Genomic DNA, 26,368 nt, shown 5'->3' on the forward strand with positions numbered 1-26,368 from the left:
AAAAATGAGATCACATGGAGTGGCTCTTTGGAGGTACCCGGGTCATATGCTTCATACTAAGAGTCTGATTCGTCTTTTGATTTTCACCCATTTTTTTTCTTTCCCTTGAAACCTCACTACTCTCCAAATCCTTAGATAAAATTGGACTTCACCCTCTACTTATTTCGAGACACAGGGCGTCATTACCAGTTTGCAGTCAGTTCGCTGTTTTTCTGCCAAAATCATTTACTGTTATTGCCCTTCGGTCTCATGACATTACTACAGGGTTGTGAGGGCAGCATTGCAGTGTAAATCCCCATTTTAGTGGATTTACAGTGAGAGGTAATTCCGTGGGGTAAATCCACCTGTTAGAGGAGGTCAAATGAAAGATCTACCTTCAGCTTTTTGATGGAGGTGAATCCCACATTTCATCTCCAAATTCGGAATTCAGCGATGGAGTAATGCAGCATGTAAAGTGGTGGCAACACATTTACTGCCCCTTTAATGTCATTTTTAGTGCACCACTGAACTAGTAGTAGGGTCCACTGACACTTGCTTTCGAGCTATTGGCAGAGTTTTAAAATGGTTCCATGTAATTTCTACGAGACAGAAGACTTAGTTGCCCTTTACTTTGTAGAAATTACTTCGAATTTTTTTTTTTTTTTTAAATGGGGCCACCCCCCCTCACTACCGCCACTACCCTAGACCCCACACCCCTTTCACACCTTAACCCACAATTATCTATAATTGGCGAAGTAATTTCCACTTAGTAAATTACTACCAATTAATTTACTTTGTGGAAACAATGGGAGACCAAATGCGGCCGTTTGGTTACATTTATTTGAACCCTCTATTTTTTGTGATCTATGAATCTGTAAGTATTTCTTATGCTGCCTTATTTTATTAAACAAAATACAAAATCAAACAAGTCCACAGTGTACCACGTCGTCACTTTATTATGCTCACGTACAATAAGACGTCCAGAAACAGCAAACCTATGCTGCATTGGGATTAACAACTCTCCCCATGAAGAGGGTGCTTCTGGTTTCCTTGTGGTAAATCGTCATAAAGAAGGGGTGGTTTATCGCAAACCGGGGCGGGAATGACACCGGCATGATCTCAATGACAGTGGCGCCCGCCGCCTCGGTGCCCCTCTCATCCACGCTCAGCACTGCCTTGTGGACGGCCTGGAAAATATACATTAATAACAGAATTAGGGAAAATGAAGGCTAAATGGAAACAGATCTCAAATTGCTTGCTGTTAGAAAATGATTAGGAACAGTTAAAAGTTGGCCTTGGCCCGCTTATGGTCACGCCTAGTCCTCCACTAGCAACCGCGTGCTCGTCAGTGGTCATACGAGTGGAAGGCTCCTTTCTACTGATTCTCTTTAAATAACGTCTCCTCTGGTCCACATATACAGCCAATAGAACACTGTGCACGTTTTTTAAGACACAAGTAGCACCAAAAGCACGTTTATAAAACTTCAGCATGTGTGCAATAAACGCCAACTTCCGGTCTACTGCTTGCAGCGATATAGCTGATCTGAGCACCTGCGTGGACGAGTCACCACCTGTATTTCCGGTTAACCTCCCAATTAAAGTTTTCTCTGCCACTCGCCAGATTTAAACTAAGTCTAAATATTATGATCCATCAAATATATGGGGGAAAAGGCATCCACTATAATATGCATTGTTTAATGAAACACCCCTCAGATTGCACAGCTACGGGTTACAGGTGTGTACTCTGTGACAAGGCGCCGTGCCTAACTCTGGGGACTACCCAGACACTGACTTAAGGCGCGGGGTATATCATAAGCCAATGGATAATGGGCTCAGGGCCAGCGCGTGTCAGGGGAAAGACGTAGACCCTCCATGAAGGGGAATGCGCCGACCCAAAGCTCCAACACAGAAACGGACACCTTTGCACTCAAGTTCTCTTCAGCGGGACAATGGTAGCATGTGTGTCGAGCCAGTATCGGCTCCCCACAAGACATTACAGACCCCATTTCACAGTGTGTGGGGCTCACAATGAAATCCACAGCACCACAAACAGTGTTGCTAGTCCGCGACTTTCCGAATACTGAGAGCGTGACAAAGGAGGCCGAGCTGAACAACCATTGTTCCCCTGCAAGAGGTCATCATTCTGAGGGCCCAGGGTTCCATTTTAACAGTATTACCCAAAGTGACCTTTTGCACAATTGACTTAATTATAGTGGTCCTAATTGACCTTTATATTATTTTACATATGTTTTGGATTATAAATAATATAAAGGGATTGGATGGAGGGGTTGCAGGGGGTTTTGGGTTGCGGGGGGGTTTCCCCCCGCAAATATGTCCTAATTGACCTTCTGAATTGAGGTCAGTGAAAAGGTCAATTAGTATACAACCATTTTAACACCTTTCACACTGTGAATGAGAAAATAAAGTGGCCAGAAATCTTACCAAGTGTATTTCCATCCTCTCGTTCACACACTGGAAATACAGAAGACCTCGCCTCAGCATGTAGGCAGCAGCTGGGAAGGCTACTGAAGGAAAACTAGCATTCAAGGTGGCGGACAGTCCATGTATAGAGTTAGTCCAACTCCTTGCGTCCAAAGCAGCTGGAGGTGCAGCCAGGGACAAAAGGCAATCCCAACCCTCATCCAATTGCCAAGCATAGGGGAACACACGTGCGGAAAGGCTCACCCATGGGGAAGAGGAACACATTACAAAAGCATCCATCCCCTGTTGCTCAGTGTGGGTCATTGAAGAAGCTTGCAGCAGGCAGAGGCAAGGTGTGGAGTGCAATACAAACATTGACAAGAAGGTACTAGAGGGGGGGAGGTGGAGAATGGAGTGGAGGAAGGGATGGTTACACAGAAGGATGTGTCAGTAAAGTGAAGGAAGCAGTGCTGCCAACAGAGGTGGAGGTGATGGCATCAGCGGAGGAGGTGAAAATTACATGGCCAGAGTAAATGTAGTAGTAAAAATAGAGGAGGGGGTGGTGGCCAGAGTGAAGGTAATGGTAATAATAGAGGAGGAGGTGGCGGCGGCCAGAGTAAGCGTAATTTTAATAATAGAGGAGGTGGTGGTGGCCAGAGTAAAGATATTGGTGGCAGCACTAGAGGAGGAGGTGGTGGTGGTTTCATGTGGGAAGTTGTGCTGACAAAGGAAAAGAGTGAGAGAGTGGAAGAACCAGTAGCTGGCATGAAGGAGGGCAAGTCTCTAGCGATAAAGAATAGGAGGGTATGCGAAGGTCGGATGGGCCCAAGACAGTCTGAGAAGGAAGGCTGAGGTATGAGACCCCTTCAACGAAGGATGAGTAGTCGTCCAATAGAGACTTAAATGAAAGGGGAACACAGAGTCAAGTAAAAGTAAGGCCGCAACTTCGGTGATGACTAGCCTCATCCTGATGAACATGCTGCCGTTGTATTAGCAACTGGTCCAAGGAACAGACCAATTGGCTGAGAAACTTTCTATACAGAGGAACAAGGTCAGAAGAAAATGTTTGAGGGCCCCTGAGCAACCAGCAACAACTCTAGCAGGCCACATAGTATCAAACTCAGTTTGAAAGAATTGGCTTTTGTTTTGGTTTCTCAACCCTCCCCCCCCCCCACATCTTGTTGACTTGTGTAAACAGACTGTTAGCTATCCATCCGGAAGTAGTGTTATTTGCATTCTGCATGGCCTCCTGACAATTTCACTGATGTAAACTCATGGATAATGACTGCAAGCACAAACTCATAACAATGTCATGATGTAAAGTCAGTGTTCCTTCATGCATGCCTTTGCTTGCAAAGTTTAGCCATATCACAAAGATCGTCAAGATTGGCATATCACAGTGATGGAGTGGATGTGGTTTGTCAGAAATGATGCTTCTAACACCATTGCCCTCAATAAGGTGTGACAGTTCGTTGGCACAAATTACCGCCAGTAGTAATTCCCGTTACGGCTGAGGATAGTCTGTCAGGCTCCACCTGCTTTCTTGAATAATGCTTGTATGGTGGTAACAGAGTCTGTATCAGGACCTGGGGCTTGGAGTCTGTGGCGGATCTGTATGGGGCAGTGATGCCTTTGCCGTGTTTCCCTGCTATTCGGTGTCACCCACCCGGTATCATATGGTAGGTGGCATAACACACGCCTCAAAGTCCATGATTCTGGTCTCTTCGTCATTGCAGTGATGCGGGTGGAGGGTGCACACATGAACAAATCTACACCCGGCACTTACAGTGGAGCATTGCAGCTCACGCATCTACATCTACGTCCTGGTTACTTCTTCTGGAACACCTTACTTGTTCCTCTTGGGTCTTTCACGTTTCTGTGTCCATTCTCCCCCCTCAGTCCTAAATTCTTCCCCTTATCGGACCTAAATATCTTAGTCTGATTTATCCCCCAGTGCCTAGACTTGACTGCTCCCCTTAGGGTCGGTTATTTTGCTAAACCCTTGCTCTCGAGTGACCATTTGTGATCTTGGTGGCCTCCTCCCTCTAGGCAGTGGTCCCCCATTGCGCCCAGGTTTCCGCTGTTGGGTTCGGTGGACTTTGACATTGCTGGTTTAGGGATTTTGAGACTTTCCTTCGAGGTTGTGTCAGGATTCCCCTCTTACTCTACTCCCCTGTCCTCTCCTGCTTAAATCGGGCCCGCCATCCACATATCGTCGGGCTGCAGTAAGGCCTCCTGGAGAAACATTGCTTGCTCAGGTGCCCGTGCTTCACCTTTTACCTGGGGGTTCAGGGATCTGTGGGGGCTTTTCTACCATTCCCATCCTCCTGAGTACTAAAATACGTCCTATCCAGCAGCGGATCGAGCCGCTACTGAAACATTTTATTATAATGAAGAAAAGGGTTTGTATTGACGCTTCTCGAGAAGGTGGCCTTCCTTTTCACCCGCTTTTAGGGTAAACTTGCAGAAGATGTATGGGTGCAGTGAAAGAAAGCACTTGTGCTTCTCTTTAACAGAGCAACAATATCTTAGAAGCTTCAGGCAGCTGTGGACAATGTTTACCTCTTCCCTTTTGGTTATGTTATCCATTTCGTACAAAGTACAGCACAACTTCCACCCAGGGGCATCTTAGCGCTACAAAGAGCTTTCAGATAACAGGACAAAACAGCCAAGCAATTCTATCAAAATAACAGGGTGTTCAAAGAACGGCGAAACTCCCGATGGTTGACAGTAGATGGCAAGAATAGCGGGAGGGCGTTCCAGAGCTTGGCAGCAGCCACAGAAAATGCCCGAACACCAAACCTCGCGTATCGAAATCCGGGGACCGTAATAAGGAATCTGTCCCTGGAACCAAGAGTGCGTGCGGCGGGGAACATAAGGAAAAAACGTGAGTTGTGAATATTCAGCTCCCACCCACCCCATGGACTGGCCTGTGAACCAAACACAAGGATTGAAAATGTGCTAGCTTGGCCACAGGGTACTTTTTGGTGCAGTGAACTGCTTTTGGCCAGCATTCCACTTTATAACAAGGGAGCATTTGCAAATAGCACCATTCCCTTGGTAAATGCCACCAACCCTAGAATGTGGTGGATAGTGTGGTATCTTGTGTTTGTTTGTTAGATGTCAAAAGAGAAGAGGATGTCTTTGACCCCTGCATGCATGTTTCACCTGGGTGATGTCGGTGTGGAATGTCAGTGTGGAATGCTGTGTGACGGAGTAGAAGGTTTATGTTGGTTGGGGTTCTTGCCCAGGCAGTGGATGGAGATGTAGCCTGGGTGGCGGGAGGCAGTGGGCTCTTGCATAATATCCTAGCTCCTTGATATTGATACCTAATGACTTGATGAAACGGTATGCAGTAATAAAATTGCTGCAAAAATAATCGCCTTTACAAAAAACTGCGGCAAAAACGCAGTGGTTTGACCCGGTCAAGGTATATCCCATTTAAGTGGAGCGTGGGTTGTCCCCCGCATCCTTTACATGGATTGCAGCGGCAAAACCACAGCCTTTTTGCCGCAATTATTTGTGTAAACAGCCTTTTTTCTGCAATTTTAACACATGGAACCGATGAAACCTGATACCTGTGACTAAATAAACTACATAAGAGCCCTGCTGCACCTTTCAGCAGCTTTATAATACTGCCGACGAGTTGGTCTCAGAACAGACCCTGTGGAGGAAGTCAAAGGCGAAAACAGGTACCTGTCAATGTATCCTAAAGGGAGAAACACAGATGACTGCCGCTGGGGGTGCAGTAATGGAGCTTGAGTCTGTGGAGAGAAAGACCCGCTGCCCCCAAGGAGACGAGTCCCACCACCCAGGGCGAAAGGAAAAGGAGAGGGGACAGAGAATGTGGTCCTGCAGCTAGGGCAAGGAGAGATATCTGTGCAGCGAGTACTTGTGTGTGAGAGCGGGTAGATGGCGAAAAGTGGCACTGAGCCCAGGATAAGAAGAGGGTTTCAGCGCAAAGAGGCGTTAGGAGGTCAGATGCTGAGAAATGGGGGAATTCGATGACGCTGTGGTCCCAAAGCTGCTGGGAAAACAGGCAATCTGCCATGCCCTTCTCGCGCAGGATTGCATCTACCGTGCAGCTACACGTGTACTCTGGGGAAAAATGATCATTCCGCAGAACTTGAGATTGCTCAATTTCATTTGGAGGTAGAAGCGCTTCTCTCACGTATTCCCACATGTGCTGCAAGCTTGTGGGGAGTATGGTCGAGGCTGTGAGACAAATCGTCAGCTGGAGAATATGAGGCTGCACTCTGTGTCCCTTATGGCAGTTGACGTGGAGGCAGCTACGTCACTGGAGGTGCCGTGCCCCCCTCTGAAATCCTGGGCCCGCTCTTGTGCTCCCCTATCTAAGGCGAGCAGTGACCGTGTTCTCTGTTCGTGGTGTTTATTTGTGACACTCAAGGAGGCAAATGTCTGCATATCACACGGCGAACACTCCTTTTGTCTCAAAGCGAGCAGTGATCTTGGTATGCATTCTGGCATCAGTATGAACATCAGCACAAGCCGCCACTTCTCTGGTGTTCCTGCCCGGCTTCTGCACAGCGACTTACATAGTGTGCAGAGCAGCTTGCAGCCCCTCCCATCAGAATGTAGTCCACGAAAGTGCTAATGATGGTCCATTAGTCACTGAATGGTTCTGTGCCTGCATTCTGCTGGGAGGGGAAGTGCAGTGGGGTGTGGGTAGTTGGTGTGCACAAAAGCCTCTGACGTCACACATTACCTTTCATAGGCGGCTTTCATAGGCGGCCGTGCCACTTTTGCCTTTGGCCCACTCTGTGCCCCTCCTAAATTTGATTCCTGGCGATGCCACTGCATGGAGGTGATCGTTCCTCTGCGGTGCCTTTGCCCATAATGGCGACATCACTCAGGCCGCTGCAGGGATTGGCGATGCAGTAGTGTTGTGTTCTGGGCATTCGCTGTTTCCACCTCCCAGAATTCTCTGTGAGCTTCTGGATTGAGGAGGAGAGGTTCGAGTAAAGAACCATTGGAGGTAGACTTAAGCCCGATAGTATGTCATAGTATCCATGTAAAGATACTTCTGTGCAGTGTGAAGGAGGATTGTTCCCTGCGCACACTGAAGTGGAGTGAGGTGCGTGCTATTTTCCTGGTGGGCGCATCACGCGAAAACAACTGTACTGATGGCCATTGAAGTTAGCGATTCTGGAGATCCATCTTTAACGACAGGCTGGGTGTTGCATGTTGTGGTTGCATCTGGTATGAAAGAGAGATGTTATATTGTAAGTCTTGTCTTGTCACTGGCCTGGAGTGCTTGCTATCAGAATGCTGGTGTATGAATGAGAGGCTCAGTGGAATGTGGATCTGTGAGTGAATGTTCTAGGAGTGTCAGTTGGGGCCTGAGCTGGGGTGATAGGATGGCCGGCGGGGCTGCTCCTCTGTTAATACCCATCTATGATACGGTCCTGTCCATACGCGACTGTAAATACCATAAGAGTAACTGGAATATGTACATACTGTATAATAAAGCCTTACCTGGACTAATCTAGACTCCACAGCAGGTCTGTGTTTGAGTGCTGAAGAGGCTTTACAACACTGGGCTATCGTCAGCAGGGAAGAGAATTAACCCGGATCATTATCGGGGTTGTGGTTTTTCACTTACATGTTTAGCGTGAAGATGCCCAACCCAATCCGCTTAAGCAAAGGAGGAACGTCTTCGCTTTACACGTTGAGCCATTTGCCGCAGTTAGTCGCCCACTGTTTAGTAAACTCCATAACCGCATGGGGCGTTCGTATGCAGCCTTGTGCACCATTTATATTTTTGAGCGATGTATTTATTTATTTGCATTTGTAAAGCGCTCGCACAGCCCGGGGGCACCAAGGCGCCGTTACAGGAATAGGTCTTAGCTGCTTCATTTATAATGCGCTTAATACCCAGAGGTTTCTAAAGCGCAGACCCCGGGGATCGAACTTGTGTTGCTTTGTCTTGTTTCCAAGGCGATATAATGGAAGGCGCAGGGTTAAGTACCTAAGCCAGCAGTACGTTCATGTATCTTTAGTAGGTGACATGTACATATAAACTGCATAGAGTTATTGGACTGGAGGATGGATTCTTGCTCGTCTGTGATGGGGAGTGGTTTTTATAACCATCCTTGCTATTGTCAGCTGAAATGTCGCAGCTATCATATTATCGCTGCGTGCTAAGTGTTTGAGTCATCATTTCTGAGTATGGTGTCTGCGTTTAGTACGTTTTCGGAGTGAGGGTTTGTGCACGAGTAGGACTGCCTCAAGCGTTCTACAATTGCTTACATAGAGTTAACCTCTTCAGGAATTTGCAGGAGGATTTGACTTTCTAGGACTTTTCAATATGATATGTTATTTATAACGCGCCTATACACAAGTGTTTCAAGGCGCGACGAGGCAAGGGAGGGGAAACAGGGAGAAAAGGCAACGATCTTACTAGGCCTAGTGGCATTGAGATCGCGCAAGTGCAGTTTGGGGGGAGGGGGGCTGGAGTGAGTGCTGTGGGATCTGAATTCATTTTCGGACTGTCTTTCGCACTCAGTTTCTATGTTTGCCATGTCTTGTCTGTCTGTCCCCTTTTTGTGCGCCCCGAGGGCCATGGGCATGTGGCGCTTTACAAGAAATAAAATAAAGAAATTAATTTGGTTGGGATGATCAATTCCTTCTGTATGTGATTGTCGGGGTTTGCTTACGATCATCATGCTTTATGAAATGGATTGTTGGGGTGTGCTTGCAGCGGTGTTATCCTTGCAGGCAGCACTCCTTTGTAGGCCAGGAACAGGCTTCCCATTAAGCACACTGCATGTCTCTGGTGACTTTCAGCGTGCAGCTACTGTCCTACTCTGATCCCAAGTCCAGGCATGACGGTAAGGAGTCTACTGGACGTTGCACATGGAACCAATGGGCAACAGCGTGTGAGACTGGGTTACATGTAAACAATACTTTAGGATTAGAGTGGTTCTAGAGGACCCTTAGCCTCGTAACAGTTGTCATCAGTCTGCTACCCACACCTTTGACATTCAGCTTCCTCTTGGGTCTTCAGTGTCATCAGCCTGCTACCTGCACCTTTGACATTCAGCTTCCTCTTGGGTCTTCAGTGTCATCAGCCTGCTACCCGCACCTTTGACATTCAGCTTCCTCTTGGGTCTTCAGTGTCATCAGCCTGCTACCCGCACCTTTGACATTCAGCTTCCTCTTGGGTCTTCAGTGTCATCAGCCTGCTACCCGCACCTTTGACATTCAGCTTCCTCTTGGGTCTTCAGTGTCACCAGCCTGCTACCCGCACCTTTGACATTCAGCTTCCTCTTGGGTCTTCAGTGTCATCAGCCTGCTACCCGCACCTTTGACATTCAGCTTCCTCTTGGGTCTTCAGTGTAATCAGCCTGCTACCCGCACCTTTGACATTCAGCTTCCTCTTGGGTCTTCAGTGTACCCGCACCTTTGACCTGCTCTTGGGTCTTCAGTGTAATCAGCCTGCTACCCGCACCTTTGACATTCAGCTTCCTCTTGGGTCTTCAGTGTAATCAGCCTGCTACCCGCACCTTTGACATTCAGCTCCCTCTTGGGTCTTCAGTGTACCCGCACCTTTGACCTGCTCTTGGGTCTTCAGTGTAATCAGCCTGCTACCCGCGCCTTTGACATAAAGCTTCCTCTTGGGTCTTCAGTGTACCCGCACCTTTGACCTGCTCTTGGGTCTTCAGTGTAATCAGCCTGCTACCCGCACCTTTGACCTGCTCTTGGGTCTTCAGTGTAATCAGCCTGCTACCCGCACCTTTGACATTCAGCTTCCTCTTGGGTCTTCAGTGTCACCAGCCTGCTACCCGCACCTTTGACATTCAGCCTGCTCTTGGATCTTCAGTGTCACCAGCCTGCTACCCGCACCCATTTTATTGAGCTTACACATGAATCGTGATGCCATCACTGTGCTACCCATGCCTACCTCATTCAGCCTGGTATCCAAACCTGTTATTCTGCTTGCTCGTGGGTCTTCAGTGCCAACCCCTTGGTGCCCAACCCTGGGTCATTCAGCTTGCTCAAAAAGGTCTTCAATGTCACCTCCCTCGTACACCCACCTGTGTTAAGTATCTTGCCAATTCCTTTGGCAGCATCACCCTGCTACCCACAGTTCTGTTACTGACCATGCGCAGGTTTGTTCTTACGTCATCACGATGCTACCCGCACCTACGTTAGTCAGCGTGCACATGAGTTGTCAGTGTCATCCTCCTGGTACGCACACGTCATTAAGTTTGCCAATGATTCTTCAGTGCAATATCCCTGCTTCCCACACATATTCAGCTTGCCAATGATTCCTCTGGTATGCAGCGATACAATCGCCACGCAAAAGTCACCAGTACAAAAAAGAAAATAGCAGCAAAAATGCCACCAGTACAAAAACAATAGCAGCAAAAATGCCGTGGTTTGACCCGTTAAAGGTGTACCCCATTACACCATTTAAGGGGAGCGGGGGTGTCCCCCGCATCCTTTACATGATTGCAGCAGCAAAACCACAGCCTTTTTGCTGCAATATTTTGTGTCCACAGCACCTGGAAGCATTCCTGTGTGTCCTCGCCCTGGTGGTAGCCACAGCTCTGTTACTGGTCTTCCTAATCAGTCTTTGGCGGCATCACCCTGCTAGCGACACATGTGTTATTGAGCTTGGCCATGAATCGTATGTGCTAAACAACTCTGATAGCTTTGCTCAATTTCGGGTAACTACCATCCTTCTTCCTTCTTGATCTGAAGCCCAAGTGAGAAGAGACCATACGGCAGTAGCGCATAATCCCATGGCGGATAAGAATCTAGCATTTTAATTGCTTTTGCGCATGTTTTATTTGTGTCTGCCACCTAGAGAATAAGAGGAACTTCTTAGATCTTCCATTCTTCCACTGGTGCTCGAAGAGCACTGGTGAGTGGGAGCATCAGATCAAGAAAGTGTGCTGCCAGCATCTCAAAAGATGCAATGGTCGGCCATATATGACAGGGCCAGCGCTATGGCCCCGTCGGGAGGAGACCCCCTCAACCCAATGGGGGCCCGAGTACAGGCAGACCCCACCCCCACCTTAGCTGCAGAGATGGAGAAGCGCAGCTGGCAGGAAGACGCTGGAACGATTGAGGGGCGGTTGGTGGGAGGCCGCAAACGCGGCAACACTGGCCGCAGCAAGGTTGTACGTGGCAGCAAGAGGTGCCACGAACAACCACAATACCGGCAGGTTCCAGCAGACTGTCTGCGCACTAGCCCACCAGGGAATTTTAGCCATCCTTCTCCATTGCCAACTATGCCACCAGGGATTGGTTTCGTTATTGAATAAAGGTCCCCCACAGGGGCTTTTAGCCACCATACCACAAGGGAAGTAATTACTATTTTAAGGGCCCCATGGAAGACTGCAACATCCTGGGGCCTGAGCACGGTCCAGGCATACAAGCCCCTTTTTAGACCCCTCTCGCCCCCCCATGGCCTTCCCCTGTGACACTCCCTGGAGCCAGGTAGGTGATTCGCTAAGGTAAGTTGGCCAATCTTGGGAGGGGCTGGGGTATTTAAGCAGGCCTGTGTGAATGCTTTATTGTTGGTTAGTGGGTGAGGACGAGAGGTGGTGGAGGACGTCCGAGAGACTTGAGGAGGCGAGAGCGGGGGCTTTTATAAGGAAGGGCTCTGTGGAGTGTTTGTGTGTGTACGAGAGCAAAGACTGTAAGTAGTGCAGGTAGTCTAGAAGTAGCAGCAGTGGTAGTAAGAAGTAGTTGGGAGTAAAGACAGGCAGCAGGATAGGCAGCGGGAGTGGCAGGTGAGAGAAACGGGCAGTAGAGTGGTAGTTGGTAGTAGAGGGCGATAGTGCGCATAGTGAGCAGAGAGATAACCAAACTGACAGTAGTAGTAGTGTGGGGTCGAGACAGTGTGAGCAACGAAGTAGGCACAATAATAGACAAGAGAGTGGGAAGAGCGACTGAGTGGGAGAATAGGAGTAGCTATTGGAGTAGAGTGGAACAGAGATTTTAACAAGATGAATAGCAGGAGAGAGAGGAATGGGGTGATGGAGGTAGATGGATATTTGGAGATAGAAGGGATAGTAAGGGTGGAGGTGGAAAGGCCGAGTGAGAGACCGGAGGGACAGTGACGTGGTGGGAGGAGAACATCTTAAAGAGACCAAGTATAGTGAAGGGTCAGCTATGAGCAGGTGTGAGAGAAGTGAACGTAACACCGGTTGTGGAAGAAGGCACCAACCCTAATTCCCAAAGACTACTAAGTAGGTTAGGGAAAGCCTGGAAGACCCCTAGGGAGACAGGTAGCCATCGTCTCAGGGAAAACAGAATTAGTCCCAGTCAGAAGACAATAGTTAGGGGTTACTGATCCGAGAGCTACTAACATCCCCCATTAGGGACGCCTGGGTTAGGGAGGCGGGCATAAGGCCAGGGTAGGCAATGTAGAGAGGGGCGGCCATGGTGCCAACATCCCAGGCCCTGCTAGGCCCAGATACCTTTGCCACAAGAGATACAGCTATCCTGTCTGTAAGAATTTCAATAAACATCCTTGGACTTGCTATCAGAGCCAGCGTGGTTCTTTGTGGCGGGCCATACTGTCACAGCAGCCGCACAGTTCCTTGGTCAGCCATCTTACCTTTGATACTTTCAGATCTCGTTCTCCAGTGAACCCAGAGAAGTCAGCCTGATCGGAGAAAGCGTCAGTCATGCCCAACTTTCCAAGGTGCTTCTTCAGATCCATGGTGGTAGAAATGGTGAACTTTGGCAATTGCACATTGACAAATGTATGACTGTTGGTGCAAAGCAGAAAGATTACAAAATGATAAAAAATACATGTTTCATACACATGTGGAAAGAGGCACTGCTTTCCATTGACAAACATATTTTGCTTAAGATTGGATATAATAGTATCCTGTTTTAATATAGCACTTCATGCCAGACTCGTCCCACCGGTAATAGCTGTCATTGTTGCCCAATTTATAAAAAGCATTAAAACAATTGTGCAAAAAAAACACAGTTATTAGTCAAAACAATGTAGACAAAAGACAGAATAGCACAATCTGCCTTGAAGAAGTGCCCATTGCCGCGAAACACGGGTCAGCCTTGAGGCATTAATGAGGCCGTCACAGGATATTTGGGAAATGAATAAGCAAATCCCTTTGAATGATCGACTCCGGACGCTGGGGGTTGCTTCTTTGTATTTTGTTCATGTATATAGCGCGCCGGGCACAAGGGCATTTGCATGGAGAATCGTCGGCCAAGCAAACGGTACGACACTTGCACAGCTGCGAGCATGGATTTACCTGCGCTCTAAAGCAGGCAGCCATTTCCGGATGGTCTCCACGGACAGCGCGTCCTGCACCTGCTTCATTTTGCCCGCATCCGGCAGGATGAACATGGCCGAAGCGCCTCCTTTGTAGGGCATCTTTAGCACGGTGCAGGAAAGCGCCTGGTCGCGCGTCAGGCTGTACATCCCAGTGCGCCGCATCATGGGCACCTTGACTGTGGTGTTGGCATCCACGTGGAAGTCGCCTTCTTTTGTCATTTGCACACGAAACGGGTTCTCCCATTGTCCTCAAAAGAAGAAAAAGGAAACACAGCTGTAATTGCGCAACACTAAGCACTGTAAACCGAGAGAGTGGTTCGCATAGTACGACCAGCTCTCGTTTCTTCAACAGAAAAGGAAGCTATGCCACATTTCTAACGGAGACTCCATTAAGTATTGCTGTTTTTCTTCGCTCTTTAGAAGTTACTGCACGCACCCGACACGTCAACTTTAGAGTAACACTTTACCAGATGACCCAATGTCCCAGTCCTGGGCTTTCATTCTATCAATTGCACTCTAGGAGTTGTAGTCTTGGGTCCCTACAATGGAGTAAAATCAAATAATATCAAAGGCCAGGACTGGAGTATGGTGCCCCCGGTGACTTGGCTTCATCTGGTAACCTTACAGCCCTAAGTCTTAAAATCAGGAAAATAGAAAACGGAATTAAGTGATGGCCTCCTCTCCTGTGTCTTAGTAAGCCTTATTCATGGAATTGTTTTATAATGGCGCAATCCCACAGGAAAACGGTCCATGAATCAGCCCCTATATGTCCTGCAGTTGAATCGGTTTGGGGTTATTTGTGCTCCCCAAAGTAAGAATTAATGAGCGAACACCTTGAAGCTCTCTTTTTTTATAGTGTATTAGGAATTTGCAACAATTTGTTCCCCTCCTGTGTCCCACCCCTGCAGTACCTGTTCTGTTGTTACCTCTGTAAAGCGCTCCATTATGCATCTGTAATGTTGCATACCTCTGTAAAGCGCTCCGTTATGCATCTGTAATCTTGTATACCTCTGTAAAGCGCTCCGTTATGCATCTGTAATGTTGTATACCTCTGTAAAGCGCTCCGTTATGCATTTGTATTGGTGTATACCTCTAAAGCGCTGCGTTATGCATCTGTAATGTTGTATACCTCTGCAAAGTGCTCCGTTATGCATCTGTAATGTTGTATACCTCTGTAAAGCGCTCCGTTATGCATCTGTAATGTTGCATACCTCTTCAAAGTGCTCCATTATGCATCTGTAATGTTGCATACCTCTGTAAAGCGCTCCGTTATGCATCTGTAATGTTGCATACCTCTTCAAAGTGCTCCATTATGCATCTGTAATGTTGCATACCTCTGTAAAGCGCTGCGTTATGCATCTGTAATGTTGCATACCTCTGCAAAGCGCTCCGTTATGCATCTGTAATGTTGTATACCTCTGCAAAGTGCTCCGTTATGCATCTGTAATGTTGTATACCTGTGTAAAGCGCTCCGTTATGCATTTGTATTGGTGTATACCTCTAAAGCGCTGCGTTATGCATCTGTAATGTTGTATACCTCTGCAAAGTGCTCCGTTATGCATCTGTAATGTTGTATACCTCTGTAAAGTGCTGCGTTATGCATCTGTAATGTTGCATACCTCTGCAAAGCGCTCCGTTATGCATCTGTAATGTTGTATACCTCTGTAAAGCGCTCCGTTATGCATTTGTATTGGTGTATACCTCTAAAGCGCTGCGTTATGCATCTGTAATGTTGCATACCTCTGCAAGGTGCTGCGTTATGCATCTGTATTGGTGTATAGCTCTGTAAGGTGCTGCGTTATGCATCTGTATTGGTGTATAGCTCTGTAAGGTGCTGCGTTATGCATCTGTATTGGTGTATAGCTCTGTAAAGTGCTGTGTTATGCATCTGTATTGGTGTATAGCTCTGTAAGGTGCTCTGTTATGCATCTGTATTGGTGTATAGCTCTGTAAAGTGCTGCATTATGCATCTGTATTGGTGTATAGCGCTGTAAAGTGCTGCGTTATGCATCTGTATTGGTGTATAGCGCTGTAAAGTGCTGAGTTATGCATCTGTATTGGTGTATAGCGCTGTAAAGTGCTGCGTTATGCATCTGTAATGTTGTATACCTCTATAAAGCTTTCTGGTGCTTCTCGAAGCCGGGTCCGCGATTATTAAATTCCATAATAATAATAATCATCAGTGTTCTCCGACCTTTGGCTCAGCAGATGATTTTCGATTACAACCCCCCATGATCCCGCCCCTTGCTGGCTTGGGTGGATGGGAGTTCAAAACATCTGGAGAGCCAAAGGTTGCAGTTCCCTGTCGCAGAAGTATAGGGAATGCACAAAGTTAGCCTTTTCCTTGGTTTCTAATTTATAGAACTGAAATGTAAGCAGACTATCTGAAAGAATATTAAGCAAGGGCAGAGAAGCATTTGCCTCTGTGGGGGATGTAGCATGTAATCCTGTAAAGGCACATTAATAAATGCTGGTAAGACGACTCAGGGGGTTAAACGCTTGTTGCTGTGATCTGTGTTTGATCTGCAGGTCGCAGGCTAAAATTCCAGCAACACAGCCTTTCATCCTTCTCAGTAGAAATTTTGTTTGGGTAATAACAGTATAATGTAAATATGTCCTATGTAAAGCGCTTTAGATTAAGGCACTATATAAAAATGTATTTTAATAGTTTCAGAGTTTGAAATTGCTGGGAGCTATTTAGCTTGGAAGTGCCTGGTTAGCTTGGCGCCAGCAAGCTAGCAGGAGATATGTTTGGCTCCCCAAGCCCTCTAGTGCCACACAAATATACATAGCCAACATACATTGTATGCGTATGATATACAGGGCTCGCAAAGTCTACCAGCCCACTAGCATTGGCAAGTAGTTTTTATGAAGGCCAACTACCATGTGCATGATACTCAACCTTGCTGGCGATTATGGGGTTGTTAGAAATGTATTTTTAATTTACTGCAAACACACTTTGTTTGCAGTAAATGGCAAATACAAGTTTCACTCTGCATACTTGACAGAATTGCACGAAATATGAAATGTGCTTATGGCGACATGCACCATTTTACAAAAATCTCTGGTAAATATTTGGTCACCAGTCACCTTGGGGCAAGTGCATTTCTCTTAGGTCGAGTATGTAAACTAAGGAACTCTCCCTACAGGTCTTGTGGGATTTTTAAGAATTTGCAAGGCCTAGTATACATAGCCAACATTCATTTTATGTGTTGTGGATGTTTGTGCTAGGAAACCTGTTGAAGATATTTGAAGCATGATGGTCACGTGTACCGGACACAAAGTATCGTTTTCATGCAGAAGTTAGATTTGTGGCAAAACATCTATTGGCTCCTCATTCTGCAGAAGCAGAAAGAGAGAGTAAGGTGCCGTTGCAGAAAAATAGGTGGCACTAGCGGTAAAGTTAGGAAGTGGCAAAATGAGTGGCAGCTGCAAAACAAACAGAAACAGTGCAACGAGCAACCTAAAGAGCAACATAGAAGAAGAAAGGGGTTTATGGTGGCAGTTGCATGTGTGGGTGCATGCCACAGTGTGGAAAAGAGCCAGTTCCACAACCTTTCGTGCATTTCCCAGTGGCTGCTGTGACATGTGCATCCCCAATTTTAAACTCCTGAACAAACATATTTGTTCAATCTCTCCATTTTGCATTCTTCTTGTGCACATATGAATGTATTGTGTATTCGTCCATTAAATAGACGCCATCCAGAGAACTCATTCATGGCACTTCAATAGCTCCTGGTTCAGGAGAGCCCACTCCGGGTCCAAGGAAATTTCTGATACCAGGAAGCTACTTCCAGCTCCTGCGCCTCGAATTTCAATTTGGACCCTCGAGTTTGTAGGTTTCTGGCACTGGATGTTGCTTAAAAGTGAGCAGTATGTGTGCCTCGAATTGCTATAGGTTTACTTTGCTGCAGAGTTAATGAAACCAGCCCATGAGGCTTAACAGGGCAGTGTTTTCTTGTGTTCAACTATTTCTGTGTTGAAAGTGTGTGCCTGGTTTGTGTCAAGTATTGTAAAGATTACTGAACTTCTTAGGTTTCTGTTGTATTTGTGTCCTTTGATCTTGGCCTGCAGTTTTTTGGTGAATTTGAGGCTGTACTGACAGTCAAAACCTATCGGCTTTGCCAGTGCTTGTTACCGGTGGGTATAGTGAGTCTAAAGTCGTATGCAACATTTTAAAGTGATAAACACCAATGGAATTCAGTTTACTGTATGAGGGCAGTAATCTCAACAGAAATACTTAAGGATATTTATATGGGTCATGAAACCCTAGACGGAGGTCTGTAACATGCAACTCTGCAAATGTCTTAGACTGCGACTCCCATGATCCTGCACCATTGACTATGCTTTCTACGGCTGATGGGAGTGGTGGTCCAAAACATATGGAGGGCCAAAGTTTGCAGACCCATAGCCTTCGTCTCCCGATATCCCTCACCATTGACCAGTCTGGCCAAAGCTGATGGGAGTTGTAGTCCAACCCAGACAGTGTCACGTTCTGTTTTTACCTCTGAAGAAAATGTGGTTGATGAGAACTAGTTTAGTGTCTGGGTCCAGGCTCTTGAGTAAGTCGACAATTTTCCCATTCGTTTTGTTCGCCACGTAATCGTTGATCTGTTTTATAGCTTCGGCTTCATTCTGGAAATTGCTTGAGAAGGCGTCGGCCGCATATTCGTCCTTGGCCGCATCTAGGAAGTTCTGCAGGAGTTTGAATCCCTGCCGGATGAAGAGGGTGTTCCCTGTACTGAGTTTCAGGTCGCTGCTGGGGTCGTTCAGCCTGTGGATGAGGTGGTTGAAGCCCTCGTGGACACCAGCCAGCGGAAGCTTTGTCAGGTTGAAGCCCAGGCCCTCCAAGATCTGGCTCCGCGTGGCACCTTTGGCCCCCAGGGACAGCATGGCGAAGGCCGTGCCAATGCTCACAGGCGAGAAGAAGACATTGTGCGAGTCGCCTGCCGCTGCGGCTTCGCGAAACATACTGAAGGCAAATTCAGAGAGGGCGGGTGCAATTTTGTGGCAGGTCATGTTGTCGCTTCCGTGAGGTTTGTGGTCATGTTCTTTCCCACCGTGGTGATGATGATGATGGCGGTGGTGATCATGACCAGAGTGGCCGGGCTGCCCTCCCTTTCCTTGGTCCTGGTGGCCTTCATGATGGTCACAGATGACTAGCCCATAAAGCGCCGAGGCAAGTAAGCAGAGGTAGAGGGCAGACCTCATTTTCTTTCTTTGGGAGTTTTCTGTAAAAACAAGGAGTGGCAAGCAAATGTAAAAATGTCCATACAATTAGTCTCTAGTCCAGAAAAGAACGCAAACACAACCGCACCTTGATGCGCAACATTTCATCTCTTGTAAAGGATGTTCTCGTGTTTCACTAGTTGCTATATAGTTTCCCGAAACATTCACTTATCAGAACTACTCCATCAAATTTGCCAGGACTATGTCTTGTTATTATCGCATCGTAAGTCTGTAAAGGTGGTGAGCTGCTGGTCCAGCGGATATGGGTATAGAAACTTAATGGTCTGGGTCTATAGTGAACAGGGTGGGGAGCAAGAGCTCATGGGAAACTGGCAATTACCAGATGCGGCGCCAGTGAGATGCGGCGCCGGTGAAAGAGCCAGCCACTAGATGCGGCGCCGGTGAAAGAGCCAGCCACTAGATGCGGCGCCGGTGAAAGAGCCAGCCACTAGATGCGGTGCCGGTGAAAGAGCCAGCCACTAGATGCGGCGCCGGTGAAAGAGCCAGCCACTAGATGCGGTGCCGGTGAAAGAGCCAGCCACTAGATGCGGTGCCGGTGAAAGAGCCAGCCACTAGATGCGGTGCAGGTGAAAGAGCCAGCCACTAGATGCGGTGCAGGTGAAAGAGCCATGGACTTGATACAGTGCCAGTGTCTTATCAAATGCAACACACCAAAACATATGTCGACCATCATACAGGCTCCAAATACCAAAAGCCTTACTGACAGAGTTGGATGAACTATATATCTCTGCTATTACCCTCCTTATGATTGTGCAATAGTAAGTACAAAGTTTTTGTTTTTCCCTACGCTATTTGATTTTACGCAAACTTTGAAAAAAACATTTCCACGTACTAACCTCACTTGTTTATGAAGTAAAATTGTTTTTAGAATGTCTGCAATTGAGAAACCCCCTGGTTTTTTAGATTATGTTTAATGAGTTCAAATTAATGGAAAATATATTTTTATAATTCTTTGGATGTGGGTAAATTATTGAATAGACTTCATTGTTTCCTAATTACATAGATTAGGATTTTTTGCAAGTCCTTGATGGTGCACTATTCTTAAGAAATCGAGTTTGAGAACTGGGGTAATTGTCCTTTTCTTTGCTTAAAATACGTGCCAGTCAAAGAGCCAGCCACCAGAGTGCAGTGCCGGTCGAAGAGCCAGCCACCAGAGTGCAGTGCCGGTCGAAGAGCCAAGAACTAGATGCAGTGCAGGTGAAAAAAACAGGAATTAGCTGCAGGGTGAAGAGCTAAGAACTATGTGGTGCAGGTAAAAGCCAGAAACTAGAGTGCAGTGCAGGTGAAAGAACAAGGGGGGGATTCTGTGAGTTTCTCGTCTACCGGCCTACATCCCGGGTTAGAGTCTCAACCAGAGTCTTTAGCTCACCATCCTTTCACAGAAGAGAAATTTCCACTACATATCAGTCCTGCCCAAGAAAGACCCAGAAACTAGATGCGATGCAAGCAAAAGACCCAGAAACTAGATGCGGTGCAGGTGAAAGAGCCAGGAACTAGATGCGGTGCAGGTGAAAGAGCCAGGAACTAGATGCGGTGCAGGTGAAAGAGCCAGGAACTAGATGCGGTGCAGGTGAAAGAGCCAGGAACTAGATGCGGTGCAGGTGAAAGAGCCAGGAACTAGATGCGGTGCAGGTGAAAGAGCCAGGAACTAGATGCGGTGCAGGTGAAAGAGCCAGGAACTAGATGCGGTGCAGGTGAAAGAGCCAGGAACTAGATGCGGTGCAGGTGAAAGAGCCAGGAACTAGATGCAGTGCAGGTGAAAGAGCCAGAAAGTAGATGCGGTGCAGGTGAAAGAGCCAGAAACTAGATGCGGTGTATTAAGATGGATTTCTGAACTCAGACCTGGAGGGCAGAGGTTCAGAAGGCCAGCCTAGTTTCTTGGAACAGGGTAACCCCTGGACAAGCCAGATCAATCAGGGTAGCGATGGCGGCGGTCAAGACTAAGTCTCAAGAGGTGTGAGGGTGACTGAAAGACCTCAATGAGCACACAAATCAGGGCCACTTACAAATTACTCCAATTACAAATTATATATATATATATATATACACACACACAAGACCGAACGGGTCTAAGGAGTTAGGGGCATATAATATGTAGACCACCTAGATGGGGAGGAAAACAGGCAGTGCAAGTAATCAACCCAGTTCGACATCAGAAATACACCTAACTAGGAGGAAGTCCGAGCCCTACGAAGAGAGGAGCCTTATGCTCAAAAGTACCTGCACGTGCTTGTGCCAATTTACAACATAGGGTCTCTTCAAGGATCTCGGGCAGTTCAGGAAGGTGAATGAAGCGATGAAGAATGAGTCCCCACTACTCCTACAAGGCCTCCACTTGTGGGCAGAGGCAGGGCGAGTGTGAGTCCCTATTTCGCAACAGCAGTAGAAAAGAAACAGGCTCCTGCGCGAGGGGCCACTGGTTGGGGTATGGACTACTCACCATCCCTGACGCAGGCAGACCCAAACTTCTCCAGTTCAGTTCACGTTGCTGGCAGGTTCAGCTGCGATGATCAGGACGTCTCGACACCGTGTAGATTCTGTGTAGCATGATGCAGGGTCGAGGGTGTCCCAAATGCAGCGGACGTGCACAGGTTGTTACCGCAGCAGGGCAACACGGCAACCGCGTTTACTCTGGGCAGGGCGCACTCATCTCACTTCAGACCTGGGAATGCCAAGTGTACGAAATTCGGTGTGAGGGTGCCGTGGATGCAGAACAAGCAGTAGACCAAGTTTCGAGGGCTTCCCCGAAACGGCGGCGGTGCCAGAGCAAAACGTCCTGCATAAGATGGTCAGCCCACTGGTTAGCCCAGGGACCCTTCCAAAGAGGTTTACTTGCAGGGTTTGATGAAGGTGCCGAGAATAGTTGTTCCCACTATTCTAATGGGTCGAAGCGCCTTTGCAGACCTTCTAGGACGATGAGATGCAGAGGGGTCTCACAGGACGACAGCGGCTCAGGGTGCCAAACCTTCAGTGGGTCACCAGTGGTTCCTCGACTCAGCTTGTTGTTGCAGGATACTTGGCTCCTTCTCCTTCATTCGGTGTGAACTCAGGAGATCGACATGGTAGTGGTGTTTTCAGCCTCCTCTTATCCAAAGTTCCCTTCGTGCCAAAATGGAGAGGACCCAATGGGAGATCTGCTCACAAACACTCACACCATACATGGACCTATCACCGACCACGGTTGTCCCAAGCATTCAGGACACTCCAGACTCTCCGGCACCCAGGATGTGTATTGGGACCAGACATCCCAGGCCACACCCTGGAGGCATACACACCAGGCATGCAGAAGCCCGCGAAAGTGTTGTGTTTCGCGGAAAAGTGAATGACCAAATAAGGACGGTCAGCTCGACCTAGGTGAAGGGGCAAGACGGTCAGAGGACAGGACAAAGAACCTCGTGGCATGGCCATTTTGGAGCCAGGCCACTTACTCGTGCCAAACGCGGTAAGCGCGGATAACATGCCATAAAAGGGTTCAAAAGACAAGAGAAATGATAGCTGCCACCAGTCCTGTCCGTGACACACTTCATAATAAGTCCAGCGAGAGGTTCTATGGCCTTTGGAATGACTAGAGACCCAAGAGCTTGGTAAAGTAAGTTACAGTGCACTCTTGTTTCATGTTGCACAAAAGCTGCAACATGAGTAAAGTACTAAGGAAAACGAAGTCTCCCAGTACTGACTGTCTTAAGGGCATATCAGTTTCCCCATAAGAATTGAGCGAAAGTCCAGAGGAGTGCGGTGGAAGGCTGCGCTTCTCTGGCAAAGTCTACATCAGGGTGTAAAACATCAACAAAAAGTTTGGGGGTTGCCACATGGAGGGAAAATTATATATTTTATGAAGTCTTTCCTAACACAGTGCAGGTGAAAGAGCCAGGAACTGGATGCGGTGCAGGTGATACAGCAGAGGACATGGAGGGTGCATGCATGAGGTTTTACTGGGGTGCGCGAAGGGGTGATGAACGTACGCCACATCACATGCGTATGCTTGGTAGTGGCAAGGGAGTGACACCCCTAGGGTGAGGTATATAGTGGTTGGGCAGTAGGGTGGTCGGAGGACCAGTATTTGTACATTTTCCGAGTTTTGGGAGTGTGGGCTGCTGTGAGGTTTGGGAATGTCAGGGCGGGAGTACGGCAGTGGTGGGGGCGTGGGGCGGAAGCAGGGGTGAACAGCTATGGTCCGGGTGTACTTCAGGATGGTTGCCACATCCGGTGGTTGGCTTCCACCGTGCTCTAGCTATGATGAGGGGGGTTGTTGGGAGGACTGATGCGAAAGTAGTGCAATAGTTGTTGAGTGGATATGGGTTTCTTGTGGGTTGGGTGCAAGGGTGGCTTTGGGAGGGCTAATCCCCATCTACTGCCTATACAGAAGCTAAAACTGCTGGCTTTGCCCATCCTAGTTTTTAAAATGGCTTAAGTGCAAGGAAGAGATGCCAGGACACACGTACTGCTTATAAATGACATGGCCCAAGGCGCACCAGATTAAGAGATTTTTAGTAGACCAGTAGCCCATTTTCAGCTGCAATTTGGGCCCGATTCATGGAACTTTTTTGCTAGTTCAAAGGGACTTTGCACTGCCGACACAAACCCCGATTCATGGAACTGTGCAAAATGTATTTTTGCAGTGCAAAGTCATTTTGTACTGCAAAAATGACTATGCACTGTCTATGCAATGCAAAAATACAATGTGCACAGTTCCATGAATCAGGGTTGGTGTCGGCGGTGCAATCACACTTTTCAGCACTGCAAAATCACTTTGAACCAGGCAAAAAAAGCTATGAATCGAGCCCCAAGCCCTCTTAGAGGACTGCTTTGAAATAACACTGGCAGGCCTGCCACAGAAGCAAGCTGAATGCCTCTGCTTGATGGAGCTGTTTCAAAGAGATCCCAGAAGGAGGGTGTGATCTGTGCAGGGAATGGCCAGAGGGACGAACCTGGCCACGGACAGTAAATTGGCGAATAAAACCCCAACCACCACCCAACATCGCCCGTACCACCTTTTCACACGGCAGTGTACGCCCGATTCCTCCTCCTCCTTCGTGTAGGCGCTGCAGCACTCGCTGTGATTCCCCGATTCAATGGATGAATGAACGGCTAGGTCGGCAATGCTTGCGATTCCAGCTTGTGAAGCACAGGCTTAAGCCATTGTGAGCGAGTGACCCTCCCTTACCGCTCATATCCAGACATCTAACCACCACCCTGGCCTTTTGAGACTGGTTTGTTTTTAAACGAAAAAATGCACCTTCGGGTTCAAGGAAGTTTTTGCTGAATTTCGTTGTTTTGATTCGTTTTTTTCAACATTCGTTGTGTTTCAGCGCTTTGAAACAGAAGACAAGCGCCTAACATGACAAGCGCCTAACAAATGCACAATAACCATCCCATCCGACATAGAGGCAAACACACAGAACAGTCCTTATTACTTAGCTTAGCGGCACTGGAGCACAATATGAGAAAGTGATACATACGCGCCAACAGACCTAGTACTGTGTTTTACTTTGCATTCTGGGACCTGTGGTCCGGGGTTTATATTGAGGACGAGGACTACACGTGGCGGACTGCAAATTTACTACCAGGACTGGTCTAAGGACTCCCGAATGGAATGGGTAACGTGGGCAAGGATGACTTCAGGATATTATTATCCATGCTGCCAACCGTACGTTTGTAGAATCGCCCATTCCATCCAATCTACTGCTTCATGATGCAATTTACTGCAGCGTGAGATGTTCGTACTCCGCTTACTGGCCCAGCGCTGTATACCAGATCCCCCCCTTCTAAGTGCTGTCACGGTAGACTTATCATCAACAACCTTCCTAAATGCACACACGCACAGCATTCAGCGAAATGTAACATTCAAAGCAAAAGAAAAGCAGTGCTTACGCAATTCACCGAGAGCCCCGCCTGGCTTCACCTGGTCTCTGAATGGCCAGGGCGCGGGCTCTATATACCTTCAGAGACCGGAAGTGTACCGCCCACAGCGAGACTTGCTAACCATTAACCCCACAGCGCACGTCGTTTATCGCACTCGCGCAGAGCAAACAGGGCGATCCTTGACGTGGGCCGCAGTGCACGTATGCATGTCAGCTAAAGGCCTGGACTGACGGGACGGCGACAGGGCCTTTCAACCCATTCAGTTGATAGCACCCTCAGTGTGTCCCCTTTGTTGCCAGGCAGCATTCTTACAACACGGCCGTATATTCCCTTCTAGATTTCATTCGTTATGGGGCTTTGCAGTGCTCGGTAGCCCTTCTGGCCCCAGGGAGTATAGAGAAGTGTTATCAGCCGCTTGCTGACACTGATTTATAGCCTTTCAGTGGGCATTTAGTGGTTCAGCTCCCTGCTGGCTGGCCGCCCAGTGATAATCAGCGGCTATTAACCCTTGGCTGTATTTCTTTATCTACATCCTAATGGAGAGGCCTCAAACGGTTTCCCGCTCTAAGCAAGGGGGGCCCCAACCATCATGTTGAAACGGGTCCCCACACATCTTCAGCTGGGCCTACAGACCAACAGTGGAAAGTTCAAAAGAGGGGTGTTTGTGGCCCAGAAGAGTTAGAGCGCAAGCCTGCCCTTTGGGGTGCATTCAACAAAAAATCTCAGCCATCGTATGTCCCAAGAGCGAAACTGCCAATTTCCAAGCAGGGAAATAAAGAGGGGACGTTTGACCAATCTATTGCGGGGCCGTTTAGCAGCGTTTACGCCGAGTGTGGGTTGGTAACGTGTCTGGCCCCACGCTACGAGTAGGGCCGCGACATGCCGTGCACCATGCACACTCGAGAAGGTGGGCCGCGACATGCCGTGCACCATGCACACTCGAGAAGGTGGGCCGCGACATGCCATGGCCCATGCACACTCAAGAAGGTGGGCCGAGACATGCCGTGCACCATGCACACTCGAGAAGATGGTCCGCGACATGCCGTGCACCATGCACACTCGAGAAGGTGTGCCGCGACATGCCCTGCACCATGCACACTCGAGAAGGTGTGCCGCGACATGCCGTGCACCATGCACACTCAAGAAGGTGTGCCGCGACATGCCGTGCACCATGCACGCTCGAGAAGGTGCACACTCGAGAAGGTGTGCCGCGACATGCCGTGCACCATGCACACTCGAGAAGGTGTGCCGCGACATGCCGTGCACCATGCACACTCGAGAAGGTGTGCCGCAGCATGCCGTGCACCAAGCACACTCGAGAAGGTGGGCCGCGACATGCCGTGCACCATGCACACTCGAGAAGGCGGGCCGCGACATGCCGTGCACCATGCACACTCGAGGTGTGCCGCGACATGCCGTGCACCATGCACACTCGAGAAGATGGTCCGCGACATGCCGTGCACCATGCACACTCGAGAAGGGGGCCGAGACAGGCCGTGCACCATGCACACTCGAGAAGGTGGGCCGAGACATGCCGTGCACCATACACACTCGAGAAGATGGTCCGCGACA

The 26,368-nt window shown here is 48.2% G+C and overlaps 1 protein-coding gene across 1 annotated transcript; it reads right to left on the reverse strand.

Moving 5' to 3' along the window:
• Positions 1-910: 910 nt before the first annotated feature.
• Positions 911-24,885, reverse strand: LOC138527007 (alpha-1-antitrypsin-like). Its single transcript, XM_069637989.1, has 5 exons — positions 24,806-24,885; positions 18,190-18,915; positions 13,662-13,932; positions 12,995-13,148; positions 911-1,166 (listed from the first exon to the last, which is right to left on the reverse strand). Exons 2-5 carry the CDS (start codon positions 18,893-18,895, stop codon positions 975-977), a joined length of 1,323 nt encoding a protein of 440 aa, XP_069494090.1. The 5' UTR covers positions 18,896-18,915; positions 24,806-24,885; the 3' UTR covers positions 911-974.
• Between the last annotated feature and the right edge of the window lie 1,483 nt (positions 24,886-26,368).

The sequence above is a fragment of the Ambystoma mexicanum genome, chromosome 14 (assembly GCF_040938575.1).
Source record: "Ambystoma mexicanum isolate Mex_15411 chromosome 14, UKY_AmexF1_1, whole genome shotgun sequence".
Lineage (NCBI taxonomy): Eukaryota > Metazoa > Chordata > Amphibia > Caudata > Ambystomatidae > Ambystoma > Ambystoma mexicanum.

Coding starts and splice junctions, on each gene's coding strand:
- LOC138527007 (XM_069637989.1), bottom strand. CDS start 18,895: ATGAGGTCTGCCCTCTACCTCTGCTTACTTGCCTCGGCGCTTTATGGG. Junction 13,933..18,189: donor CAACCACATTTTCTTCAGAG/GTAAAAACAGAA, acceptor TCTTCTTTTGAG/GACAATGGGAGAACCCGTTT. Junction 1,167..12,994: donor GAGATCTGAAAGTATCAAAG/GTAAGATGGCTG, acceptor TATATTTTCCAG/GCCGTCCACAAGGCAGTGCT.